The 14,032-nt window shown below is 44.7% G+C and overlaps 1 protein-coding gene across 4 annotated transcripts in view; it reads right to left on the bottom strand.

Annotated features, from left to right (window-relative positions):
- Window positions 1-14,032, bottom strand: part of DPP6 (dipeptidyl peptidase like 6) — a 2,254,101-nt gene that overhangs the window by 93,700 nt on the left and 2,146,369 nt on the right. For all 4 annotated transcript variants that reach the window (XM_078663245.1, XM_078663244.1, XM_078663246.1 and 1 more), the window contains exon 19: window positions 8,941-9,010. In XM_078663245.1, coding sequence (XP_078519371.1) covers window positions 8,941-9,010 — 70 coding nt within the window. The remainder of the gene's footprint in view (window positions 1-8,940; window positions 9,011-14,032) is intronic.

Here is a 14,032-nt window from a genome sequence, read left to right as displayed (position 1 = left end):
GGGGCATATTTATTCCTCGAGGCCCCCTGAGAGGGACTCCACCGCTATAGTTTGTGTAGAGCCACGAGGCTCTGGGGGCATTTCCTCCTGATGCAGAGTCCCCCGTGAGGGACTCCAACGCCCCACATTTGTGCCTAGAGCCCTGAGAGAGGCTCTAGGCGCGCCAAGTGTTCCTGGGTCCCCCGTGAGGGACCCCACAGCCCAGTGAGGCTGCACCTTTGCTTTGAGAGCCCAGAGAGGCTCTAGGGGGGCACCTCTTTGTCCTGGGGCACCGAGGCTCCCACGTGTGTTTTGCCCCGCCATCTTCACAGCTGCCCAGCACTTTGTGGGCAGCTGCCACGTTTAGGACACTGGACACAGGGCGTCCTAGCCCCAGAGAGGCCAGTGGCCTAGGGACAGTCACAGGTGGTGACTTGCGTGAGTTTGGCGCAATTGTACTTTCTATGCACCTCTGAATGTATTGTTTATGCGTCATGTGCCTTTACACCGCTGAATGAATGTTATGCATTGCATCATGTGTTTTGTTCTTACCCCCCTACAGGTATTGTGATATGTAGGTGGTTGTTTTCTCTCTAGTGCAGGTGGTGCTAGTGAGGTCCTGTTACCAGTAGTTACTGGTTGTGTGCTATTTTGTGCTAAAGTACATTTATATTTTACCTTCTAAGTGCTATTTCTGAAAGTGCTACTTCTGATTCCTGACAGTGGTCCAAGTGGCCCTGTCTTGTAAATATCCTCTTGTAAATTCTGCCCGTGCCTCTGGCACATTGTAAAGTGTGTGTTTTATCTAATGTGTTTTGGTGTAATACAAAGGCTATTTTTATATAACCTTGTGTGGAGTTTCCTTTGTGGTGGGCCTTTGGTTGTTGTTGCTGGGGGTGCGTGCGCAAATACTTAGCCTACATCGCCTCCAAGTTTAGCCTTGCTGCTCGCGCCACGTTACCTAGAGGGTGAGTAGGGGTTATCTTGGCGTGTAACTCCCTTGCCCTGACTTGGGGGTGGTGGTCTCTGACTGACTTTGGCGAAAGCCCTGGCCAGCCAGGGATCCCATTTCCAACATTGGCGGCAAGCGGTGGGATAAGGATTTGTGTTTGCCTTGTACCTTGGTAGCAGCTGGCTGCACCACAAAACTCTGCATTTTAGATGACCACATTTTAGGGGATTGTTTTTTTTTAAGTTTCATATTTTCTTCTCCTGAAGGTATCATTGTGCTATTGTGTCAGTACATTTGTCCCCTACCCTGCGCCCAGAGTCGGTACCTGTGTCACTTGTGGTCAGGTTGAGGAATCAGGGGTGGTAGAAACTACCTTACCAGTCCGAGGGGAGGGTTGTGTGTGGATGAATGGTGTGTGGCACTAGGCAAGTGAGTGTGAGTTCTCTGGGGTAGAGAGCTTGCTGATACCTTTGTGAATTGTGTACTCCTGTGTTAGCTCAGACCCCTAGGTTCCCTGTGTGATCTTGTCTCTAGAACGTCTGCCAAGATGGAGCTTGTCTTTGATTTCAGTGATCTAGATACCTACAGTACGTGGGAGCTGGTAAGGTTCTGTGACGAGAGAGACCTAGGGAGGGGTGAGTCAAACTGGTACGACCTTAGGGACCGCCTGGTCAGATGGCACGATGGTCAATGGGATCGTGAGCGCAGTGAGGAAAGGGTTTGGGCCCCACACCAGGAGGGTGGTGGGTCTGTGGGGAGCCCTGAAGATTCAGAAGAGGAGGAAGAAGATGACAGCACCTGGATGCCAGTAGAGAGTGAGGACCCCATAGATAGGGAGTCCCTTGCTGGGTCCAGCGTAGGAGGCAGCGCCTCATCCCTTTCCCTGTCCCCAGAGGAGCTGGAAGATAGGAGGAAAGAAAGGGAGCACCAGCTGGCTTTAGAGAGGCTCAGGTTGGAGCATGCCCAGGCTATGGCGCAGCTGGAGCTTAGGAAGCAACAGCTAGAGACCGAGATGGTCTTAGCGCAGGAAAGGATAGAGGAGGCTGAGAGGGCCTCCACCAGAGGCAAAGTAGCTCTGGAGGATAGACTATCCCCTCCGCGCAGTTTTAATTTTCTGGATTCCCCAGGGAGGGCTGAGTCCAGTGGTGGCAGCTATCTAGATTTCAGCGTAGGAATTCCCAGTACCCAGAGCATGGTACCTAGTTCCCAAGAGGAGGAGAACAGATTGAAGTTCAGGAACCTTAGGAAACCACCTCACCAGCAGTGGAAGTATTTTGTGGACGACTGTTGGGAGGCAATGTGGGAGTGGCTGGCGGCTAACCAGGACGATGAGGAGGACGGAGTGGTGACTATGTTTCTCAAAGAGCAGTTGCTCAGTGTTTGTTGTCCAGAGTTGCGCCAGCACCTGTTGAAGTCTGAATACTTTAGTCCTTGGGCGCTTGCTGAGGAAGCAGAGCGCTGGGAGAGTGCTAGAGGTTCTCTAGAGTCATTGGTGAGTGACTCCAAAAGTAGTGGTTCAGGTATCTTCCAGCCCAGCGTGGTGGAAGAGGCTCAGTGTAGCCCAGCTAGGTCCCAGGATAGCGAGGAGGGTGTAGGGGCTCACTGCCTGGCTCAGTGGAGCAGGAGTGAGGGGGAGACCGAGGTTCCCCAGACGCCCGAAGCCCTGCCTCAGGACTTGGATGGTTTCTGTAGGGAACACCAGGTTGGGGACCTAGGCTGTCCTGTTAGTCCACTTGAGGAGGATCTCTTAGTGAGTAGAGGACCTGGAGCGTCTGTAACCAGAGCTCCTGTGGTTCTAGAGTCTGGCAGTACCGCTCCGGTAGGGAGGGTACAGGAGTCCAGAGTGAGGAGTGATTGGGGGAGTTCCCCAGTGGAAGGACCAGTGGGTCAGGGACTACCCAGTTGGGCTAGGTTCCCGTGTAGTGACCATGGTAACACCACTTCTGGTCTGGGGGATCGTCACGCACTGTCAGGTGGACAGAGGGCGGGAGATCTGCGCCAGACAGACAGTCACACAACATATGTCTCATTTGTTAGCCTCAGGGGGATGGAGTGTAAGTCCCCAGAAGTCCTGGAGTGCCAGGCAATTGTTCCACCGAAGGTTTTAGACCAGAGGTTGGAAGGCCAGGTTCAGGATCAGCCTGACCTGAAGGGTAGGATGACTGTAACCAGTGTCCTGACCGGTTCTTCTTCCAGAGGAACTTCTCCAGGTGGGAGAGGGCAGACCTCTGGAAGGGGGTGCAGAGGGTGGGAGAGCCCCCCTCTGACCCCGGTGCAACCTGAGTGGATAAGTCCTGGGTTGGAATGGCGTTCTAGGGGTACCCCTCGCAGAGGGAGGAGGAACCCTAGAAGAAGAGGTAAGGGGAGGAGAGCCTTCCCTGAGACTCCTGGTCCGCCTGAGGTTGTAGGCCTTAGGCTGGAGAACCAGTGGCAGTCTAGTCCTGTCTTGCAGACAGGAAGAGTGGAAAATGGCCGCTATGTGCCAGAGTCCCCCGTGAGGGACTCCAACGCCCCACATTTGTGCCTAGAGCCCTGAGAGAGGCTCTAGGCGCGCCAAGTGTTCCTGGGTCCCCCGTGAGGGACCCCACAGCCCAGTGAGGCTGCACCTTTGCTTTGAGAGCCCAGAGAGGCTCTAGGGGGGCACCTCTTTGTCCTGGGGCACCGAGGCTCCCACGTGTGTTTTGCCCCGCCATCTTCACAGCTGCCCAGCACTTTGTGGGCAGCTGCCACGTTTAGGACACTGGACACAGGGCGTCCTAGCCCCAGAGAGGCCAGTTGGCCTAGGGACAGTCACAGGTGGTGACTTGCGTGAGTTTGGCGCAATTGTACTTTCTATGCACCTCTGAATGTATTGTTTATGCGTCATGTGCCTTTACACCGCTGAATGAATGTTATGCATTGCATCATGTGTTTTGTTCTTACCCCCCTACAGGTATTGTGATATGTGGGTGGTTGTTTTCTCTCTAGTGCAGGTGGTGCTAGTGAGGTCCTGTTACCAGTAGTTACTGGTTGTGTGCTATTTTGTGCTAAAGTACATTTATATTTTACCTTCTAAGTGCTATTTCTGAAAGTGCTACTTCTGATTCCTGACAGTGGTCCAGGTGGCCCTGTCTTGTAAATATCCCCTTGTAAATTCTGCCCGTGCCTCTGGCACATTGTAAAGTGTGTGTTTTATCTAATGTGTTTTGGTGTAATACAAAGGCTATTTTTATATAACCTTGTGTGGAGTTTCCTTTGTGGTGGGCCTTTGGTTGTTGTTGCTGGGGGTGCGTGCGCAAATACTTAGCCTACATCGCCTCCAAGTTTAGCCTTGCTGCTCGCGCCACGTTACCTAGAGGGTGAGTAGGGGTTATCTTGGCGTGTAACTCCCTTGCCCTGACTTGGGGGTGGTGGTCTCTGACTGACTTTGGCGAAAGCCCTGGCCAGCCAGGGATCCCATTTCCAACACTCCGCTTCAAGGGATGCGACCAGCATCCGTCTTGATCGGGAACTGGACCTTACCTCACCTGGACCACGCTCAGGAATACGAGGCCCCGCTCTGTCCATTGTTGCCTCCGGCTTTGTCTGAGTCCCAAATTAGCATTACGGGTAGACCTGGGAGTGCTACAAATTGCTACGCTTTACCAGGGGAAGTGTCATGACGAGAAATATCTTCATTTCTCCACGTTGTTTCCTCTTTCTATGTGTGATGCATTCGGCAGTCTGAATACATATAACATGTTTTTTTTTTTTAAATGTCTGAAGTACTTTTTTCCCATTAAAAGTTTCTGTGCATGGAAAAGAATTGATGGCAGAAAGAGGAAAAGGTTGTGACCGCATCATTGATGGGTGGACTGCTCTGCGTGGAGGTTGCCCTTACTGAGCTCAGTATGTTGAACCTGCAGAGTTCTGGTGGTTTTTTCTGTTTGGGGATCCAAGGAGAGAAAGAAAGTGCCTTGGTTGCGCTGCTCAAGCACTATCCTACCTTGTGGTGGAAATTGTCGCTTGGAATTGGTGGTGGTGTTGTATTGCCATGTGTAGGTATCACCCAGAGATAAATCTGAGAAATGTACCATCATGAAACCAAATTTTAGTTGTAGTGTGACTCCATGCATAAGTAGTACCACCTGTGGCACCTGCTTTCCACCTAAGTTAACTATTCTACTGTGCCTATTCAGAAAACTCAGGGCCCTTCTTTCGTGGGGTGCCTGAGCTGCCTTGACTGCTGGCAGCATATTTCCATTATCTTCTTCTTCAATGTCTCCCTGTTGGGGTTTATCTCCAGTGCTTCTTTGCTATGCTTTGGGCACTGCTTAGTCTTTGTGGATTCTACAGTGGTAGAGTGACCCTGTGACGCTGCTTGCTGCTGGTTGCGTTGATTTCACTGGAGTTTGCCACCATTTGCTGCCTGGTGCATAAGCGACTGCAGTGACATCCTGTTCCTTAACTTGTTGTGGCATCTAGTGACACTCCTTGTAATCAGTGAGGGACTTTTACTGATTTTAGAGTACTTACCATCTGCACTAGTCAGGTTGTGTCTGCTCCTGTCTTTCTGAGTCCTGCCACCTTTGTGAGGGGATATGGAGGCACAATACCTTGTGAACTCAATATTTGCAAGGGATGTATTCATATTGATAGTGAACTCGTTGGATATTTGAAACAACAGATTATCTGAAGCTTTGTGCATAATTTTTCATGCCTGTCCATTCTCTTTTTCTTTATTGTGTAATATCACTGAAACTGAATAACATATAACTTGTTTTATACTACAATTACATGTATTCATTAATCTCATGAACACCCTTATATAGTCTCAAGAACAATGTCGTCCAAAAATAGTGTACAAGCAACACAATCCGCGATTAAGCACTTTTAAAGATTTTTCTGAAAAGTTATCAACAGCTATCTTGTCTGCTGTTAATCAGCAAGCTATTTCACAATTCAGGGTCCAACACTTAAAATATCCTTTCCCCCAAGATTTGCTCTTTTTATTGAGAATGACAGGAACTGCAGATTGGTGGACCACCATGCTGTACCAACTAAGCGTGTTAGTAAGGTAGGCATGTCCTCAAGCTTTTAAACAATGATGTAAGAACTGTGGGGCAGATGTATCAAAATACCTATTTGCGATCCTCAAATAGCAATTTTTTGAGAATCGCTATTTGAGAATTGCAAAATGGTATATATCTAAAAAGCGCGATTTTTTAGCGATTTCTAAATATTCCTTATTTGCGAATAGCAAATTGTGAATTCGCAATTAAGGAATAATTTCCCATTCATTTCTATGGGCCAGGAGGCCCATAGGAATGAATGGGAAGTTATTCTCAATTTGCGATTCTCAATTTGCGAATCGCAAATTGAGAATAATTTCAAGGGTGCAAGGGTATCATAAAGACACCCTGATGCACCCCTGAAATTTACATGTGTGCGCATATGGCGCACATACATGCCCTATGTGCGCCACATGGCACGTTCACAAATGGCAAAAAGTGCATTTGTGAAAGAAATCGCAAATTACCACCAACCTCAAGTTGGTGGTAATTTGCGATTTCTTAATTAGGAATCGCACAACTTGGGTGCTTCATACATAGCATTTAAGGAATCGCAATTTGCGATTCCTTAAATGCTGACACAAAGTTAAGGAATCGCAAATTTTGCGATTCCTTAATTTTGCGATGCGATTTCAATAATACATTGCATTTTCAGATTTTTTTGTCGCAAACGCTGCTATTTTGCGAATCGCAGCGTTTGCGACAAAAAATCGTTTGATACATCTGCCCCTGTAACCCTTGTTACCCCTTCCTGCACAAAGACTAACCCCTTGCAGACAATCTTTTACTATGTCACAAGGGTGCCTGTGCAGGGCCAGACTGGCCGTAGCGGGCACCGGGCATTTCCCTGGTGGGCCGGTTTTGGGCCCATGGGGGCCGATTCTGTTATAGGGCCGTTTTTGCAGCATAGCTGCAATATCGGCCTCGGTACCGAGAATCTTACGTAATAAACAGGGGTTCTGCCCAAATTACCCTCCCATACCTGGGCAAGGAGCATCACAAGGATGGAAAAGTAGAGTAAGTGGTACTGAGGAAAAAATAAAGCATGAACTACTTCAAAACAGGATACAATTTATTATCCTGTTTTCTACAGTTATTTCTGTTGTCATTAAATGATATAATTTAAGAAGGACAATCTTATGAATCACAAGACAAGGTGGTCAGAATATATACAGTAGACAAAAGACAAAAAAACCTTATAATTGCAATATATACATTATATATACAACAGTGTACCCTAAACAAAAGAAAAAGGGAAGAACACAATCAATTTTCTGTCGACGCAGTCGCGGCCGCGTTTCCGCCAGTAGTTTCTTGTGGCTTCATCAGGACAAGGGTACTTTAAAGGCTCAAGCGGTCCCCCCAAAGAGGGACACCACCCTGGGGATACAGCCAACCTCCTCTTCAGGGACAAACAATTCGGGCTCTCCTAGATACTTCAAAAATATCGATACTGGGTCTAAAAAAGTATATTATCCAAAGGCGTGTATTTAAACACACACCTGGGCGTATCACACACCCTCAACTGAATCGCGGGAACAACCTCTACGAATACAGCTCCACAGATCACCATAAAACAGGAGACGCACCAAAAATAGCCAAAACTGGGGGTGGCAAACAGCTCGGCCGCACCTCCAACCCCATGGGGGGCCGGCCGAGCACTTTGTCAGGGCCGGTTTTGGTTCCCAATCCGGCCTGTGCCTGTGTTTGTGCTAGGCAGCACAAAGTGCGCCAGTGCATGGATAAACCAGAACTGCACCATTTCATTGTAGCAATCTCACAATTCTGCTCTCTCCTGTTCACACAACTCAGAGAGGGAACTTTGCTTGCTGCCCTGCGTTGCGTGAACTCTTAACCGCTTCCGTGCGGCGCCGATTCCGCCCCTGTGCTGGACATTCCAGAACAGGGTGCAGTCGTGACGGAACCGTTCCGCCATCAGCACAGCTCAGCCGTGACTGATGACGGAACGGTTCCGTCTCAAGCATGGAAGGGGTTAATAAATCTAGGCCCCAGTGTCTTAGATTAACGGATTCCTACTCAGTAAAAATAGCACACTAAAATAATCAAGCAAGATCAGGATTGAGTTTTCAAGCCCTGTTTCATCAAACTCTGTTTAGTACATCACCAGCTTTTTCTTTTTCTGACAATATGGTTACTTACATTCACTCAAGCCTTTCTTTCAATCTTTCTGATCACTCATGTTAGTATATAGTTTCACGCAAAAACCATAACATAATACATGAAACAAGACCAAACATCTGTACTTTCCATTAAATAGTGAAGCACACTAGTATCATTTTCTATTTCGAATCTGTTTATGGGCCAATTGTACAACTGTCAATTTATGGCTGCCATGATGGTTTTAGTAAAGGAAAAAAGTCTCCTGGGAAGCCGAATGTAGGTCACATAATTAATTTACTTCAGCAAGGCATAAATAAAAAACATAGGTCCCTGACATTTCACCCAAGGCAATTTTTAGCTCCACGAAACACGGTGATAGGGCATTCGAAGGAAATATGTACTTTCTTCCAATTACCACGCAAGAAAAAACCTATACTGCACCTTTTGAATGCTCACACCTTGGCTGTCAATTTCAATGATATCACATCTGTCATTCGGAGGTTAGCTTGAGATTTACTAATTTAAGCCTTCTTTTTCTGGCCATTGCCCTCAAACAACTTGTGATAAAGAGAACAAAAAACATGAAATTGTATGGTGCTTTTATGGCTATTTATCTGTGTAACCGAATAAAGTATTATTGCATTTGAGAACAAAAACACTTTGCTCATATTTGTGTGCTACTTTCTCCATGTCGAACTGTGAAAATGCATATGATTACAGGGATCTGATGATCCTAATCATGGTAGGTGGAAAAATACCTATGGAAAGTTTGAGGAATTGCACACTTCTTATATACTCCTGTAATATTGCATATTAAATGACTGATACAGAATGAATGATATATAGCTACATACTTACACAATGAGCAGCAGAGGATAGTGTGCTGTGTCTACAAAGGTTGCAGGCTTGATAATTTGCAAAGTTAATTCTGCGGAAGAGAAAAGCATACACTTCAGTTTCGGCTCACAATGGACTATTTATTGCATCTTTAGGGCTTCCTAGAGCTGAAGTTTCTCTCAGTCATTTTGATTTAATTACAGGAATGGCATGACATGTACCAGTCGTGAACTGAAAGGCAAATTACTGTTTTAATTAAATAAATACAACTACACCATAGTGGTAAATAACACACACTTACACACTCTCTCTCTCTTCTAAAGTGCAGATATCAAACTAAAAAGTAGAGCCTAATATTAGAAATTACTGCTTAAAGCACCGCAAATTCCATGACATCAATACGACTGCAATATTTTTTAAATATTTTTCGTCTAATCTAGTGTCATGATTAATTCACGCATTAACAGTCAAAATACGGAGATGGCCAAACATGTTTTTGTAATGCAGATATCTCAGAATCTACTGGATTGTCACCAAAGGACAAAAGAGTTTATTCTGTCTTCATGACAGGTTTGGTGTTATTCTTTTCAGCAGGTTCCCTGTAAAAGACAGCAAGAACTCCTGTTGTGTTTAGCACACCTTCAGAGCACTTTAACACTGCTTACCCGTGCTCTCTCCTATAAACATTGTAAAATGGGTTTTACTGTGAGGCCTACTCCTTTCATAGGTTAACATTGGGAATTCCTTAATACACTTTTAAGCTGTAATGTGTGATTTGAAATGAGTAGCTGAGTCATGTTTCATACCTTTGGAATGGTAATGATAAGTCCTCTTTACTGATAACGTTGGATTTAACAGTAATATGTTAGAAAAGCCACTTTTAGAAAGTTGGCATTTTTCTGATTCTACTGCTCTGTGCGCCTGCTGCCTGTCTCGAATACACATCTTGGGTGTATAACAGCTGCACTTTATGCTGTTCCTCTAGACAGGCATAAACACAGGAAGGTTAGGAGTGTCTGATTACTCACCTGCATTCTGATGGCTCTTCCTGTGCAGGAAGGGAGGGAGCTGACGCATCTGAATAGGTAACAGCCTTACCTCACTCAACGGGCTGATTACCCACCACAGATAGTCTGAAACCAGGGCTGAGGAAGAAAGGATTGGTGACTATTTTTTAATACCAGTGTGGTTGTTTTGTGGTGTATGCATTGTGTTACTGTGTGTTGTACAACTACTTTACACATTGCCTCTTTAGAAACGCCTGCTCTGTGGCAAGCTACCAGAGGGTGAGCACAGGTTATCTTTTAGTTTGTATCTAGCCTATCCTGACAAGAGTGATGGTTCCCCCTTGAACAGGATGCATACCTCTGCCAACTAGGAACCCCAGTTCTAACTATATATATCTATATATCTCTCGATATATATTTATACATATATATATACATAGATATAGATATTAGATATATATTTGTTTATTTATATAATCCATATCATCCTAAATTTAAGGTTGGTGCGTTGCAACGTTACAAAATTGGTAACGGTGATGTTTTAATGTTTTAAATAGCAAATTAAGGTGTAAAAGAACCATATCAACCGAAAGATATTGACACACTCAATGTCATCAAGGTAATAGATGCGGAGTGAGAATAGTTATAAATGCTCTCCGATGTAAAGTCATCTTAACATACTGTGTAAATCATTATCTTGCACTCTGAATTGTTGTAGGGCGATATTTATGTATTGGATATTGTGACATAGAACCAAATTAGCACCAGTAAAGAGAGGCTAAAGACCTAGTCAGTTTCTCCACTGGTAATTGACATCTTCTAAATGGAATGATCCATCATGCCGCAAACAGGGAAAAGGATTTTATTTCATTTTACAAATAACCAAATACGCCCTATTTAGCACTGGCATTCAAGATAGATTCATATTAACCTCCTTTGCGATCTAATTAAGAACAAATTAACATTTTGGTTCAAGCAGAGTGTTGCAAAAACATCCTCTGTCACACTGGCAGATTACTGCTGCAGGAGCAATGCTAATGGGCGGCAAATAGGATCAATAGCCCTGGGACAGCTGGAGGCAGCCTCTTTACAGTAGTGGGTAAAAATAAACAGGCAATATTAATAACTCATGGACCCTGCTGATTCAATGACTTCGAGGCCTTCGAGGCAGAGCGAGGAAGCAACGTGAAGCGCACAAACAAGCAACCATTTAGTGCTTGTGAGACAAACACAATGGATGCTGACTGAATATGGAATTGGAAAAAAACCAGAAGCAGGCTCCGTAACCTGTGATATTACCGATCCGACCCCGAGCGAATATCACTTGGAGAAACGCAGTATAGGCCCCATTAAGAGATTAAGAGATGCGTGTTAATCAGATGAGGAGATGGAGTTATCATTTCTGTTCAGTATCACCGCCGCCACCTCCCCCCTCCCCTCCCCCCAAATCCAAGTTATTGAGCGTCATTTGTTTTCGGTCCTGGGATTAGAAAACAATGCCAGGAAAAGAATTACTGGGTTCAATACTATATGTTTTCCTTAATTCCAAGGTCGTTAGTTTTTTTGGTAGAATTTTTTTTATTAGATTATTTTTTAAACATAGCATACATCAATTGACACGGAGCATTATCTGGCATGAATAAAGTTCACTGTGAGAGAGTAAAAAAACAACCAACACCTAGCTATGGAGCAGAACACAGAAACATTGATGCTTTAAGAAAAGTAATAAACTAATAGAATATCAAACATACGATACTCATACAGCGCAGTGGACAGACAGGAAGAGAGTTGTAAGATGGGAGTGTGTGAGATAAAACAGTCAAGCAATAAATAAAAACTGCACTAAACTGCCACTGGGAAGCTTAGAGTAAACTGGGCAATCACCTGAATGAGGAGTGGACCGCTCAACCCATCACATCCCATCACTAACAATCTTTGCCCAGTCCTATCAGTCTGAGCCCAAGCCTCCAACTTGTCGAGGCCCCAGAATAACCGACTCATGGAGGGAGTCCTCATCTGGAGTAAGTAATGACTGCCCCTGATCATCAATGTCCAGTCAATTATGAAGGATCAAATCCCATGCCACTGTGTGCTCAGTACTATGCTAACCCCACTGTTTCCAGCTTTAACAGTGCTCTCTCACACTCAGCCCATTTTAGTAATTCAAGCCTCCATCCCTGCAGGGAGGGGCTCTTAAGAGATTTCCAAGACATGAATAAAGTCTGCCTAGCGAGGATGAGGAAATTCAACTTTGAAATTTTTCTGACCCGGTGCATTTCTGCTGCTTACTCCTTGAGACCCCTTAAGCACCTTCATTCAATATCCCTTTGGGAAAGGGTCAGCGCCAGCTCCTAACACATGATGAAGATATCTTAGTGGCATGATAAGTAGTTTATGATGCCTTAACAAGACAACTACCTTTTACTCCATCCAGGACTGGAGGAGTCCATTTTACCACTACTCGGCTGTCACACTGTATTTCGGTTTGTCCTGAAGAAGACCCTATGTGATGTCCCTATAATACAGACACTTGGGTCGAAACGTCGACGTATTACTCACTCATATCCTCAGACAGTGTAACCATAAAAAGTTGAAGTTTTGGGTTGCTACTGGAACTGGATACCTGGACAGAGATTGATATATATTGTTTACCATTTTGTGTTATTTGTGTATCTATATTTTGGCTGACAGTTTTTTCACTTTTATCACCCCATGTCACATTAGTCACTAATTAATAACTCACCTTGTTTATATTTACAGTATGACAGTCTGTTTTTAACAAAAAGAAATATATAACAGATAAATATATATGTTTATCTAAAAAGCTGTGTTGTGTGTTTGAGTTAACTACAGAATTGTTTTCTAGCTGTAAATCGCTGTTTATCTGAAGGAATTATTCTCTACCCTACGGAACTATTCTGTAGACTATAAGTAACACAAAGCAGCTTTGCATTACTCTGGGACAAGGTAGAGTGGTACATGGGCATGCCCATGAATCCACCTATGCTTTTTGATGCAAACCCCTATCTACTATCTTTAGTAGACAGGCTTTAGCAGCAAAAAATAATGCTGCTTCGAAGTAGGCGTTAAAAAGAAGAAATGCTTTTTTTTCTCCTAACGCTTCCCACTTTGCATATGGGCATTACAGCACACATCCAACATGTGAAATGCTTTAAAATTAGTCTCAGCTTAGTATTTTGCACTGGAAGTGAACCCTTCCAGTATAAAAGCTATGCAAGACTCATGCATACATCCTTGCACTATGGTGCAAAAGTGTGTGCAAGAGGAAGAGCGTGTCATATGTCTGTAGATATGGTGCTGTCCTTCTCCCTCCCTCTCAAGCAACGTAGCTCAGTTTTTTTCGCTGCTGAGCTGCGTTGTGTAAACGTTTTGTAAATCTGGACCTTGATGTGATTCAATTTTCAAACAGCATAAGGCGACACAATGCATTCAGATACTCATTCTCTCACCACAACTCAAGTGATTACCGAAAACTGCAAAAGAAGGTAAGATAAGTCAGAATACTGGGCTCTACACCATTTGATTTTTATAAAAGCTTTTGTATTTTTTGGTTCTCATTGAGAACCATTATTGTGAGTACCACTGCAATAAAGTATCAATAGTAGGAAACAAAAAAAATGTTAACACTTGCTACATTATAAAGGAATTCCAGGCTGCTCTGATGGGTTCTCAGAGAGCTTATCAGTGCTATGCTGGATCTAGCAGTTTTGGGAGGCAGCACGGTAGAAAGGTACAGAGGATGGTAGTGGTGGATGGCAGGTGGCCCGGAATTATTTTTTACATCTGGGTCAGGGAGGAAAGGTCATGTTTTGTATGGCTCCTCCATTGCTCCTCTTCCACTGTGCAGCAGTTGAAAACTGTGGCCGTTGATTTTGGGAACCATACATTCCATCAGATTATAGATGGGTAAAAAGTGAATCACAGGGATGTTTTTGACGTTGGGGTCCTGAGTTGTCTTTTTGAGCTATCTTAGAGCCAATTTGTGAGAAAAAAATCCCACTTTTCACGTTTTCAGTGCTACTTATCTATAGTTCTATAGGTTAGGAGCTGCTCTGTACACACTGAGGGCAATGGCATTCATATGT

The sequence above is a fragment of the Lissotriton helveticus genome, chromosome 10, assembly GCF_964261635.1.
Source record: "Lissotriton helveticus chromosome 10, aLisHel1.1, whole genome shotgun sequence".
Taxonomy (NCBI): domain Eukaryota; kingdom Metazoa; phylum Chordata; class Amphibia; order Caudata; family Salamandridae; genus Lissotriton; species Lissotriton helveticus.
The sequence above is the reverse complement of the archived record's forward strand: the minus strand, read 5'-3'. Positions and strand labels throughout refer to the sequence as shown.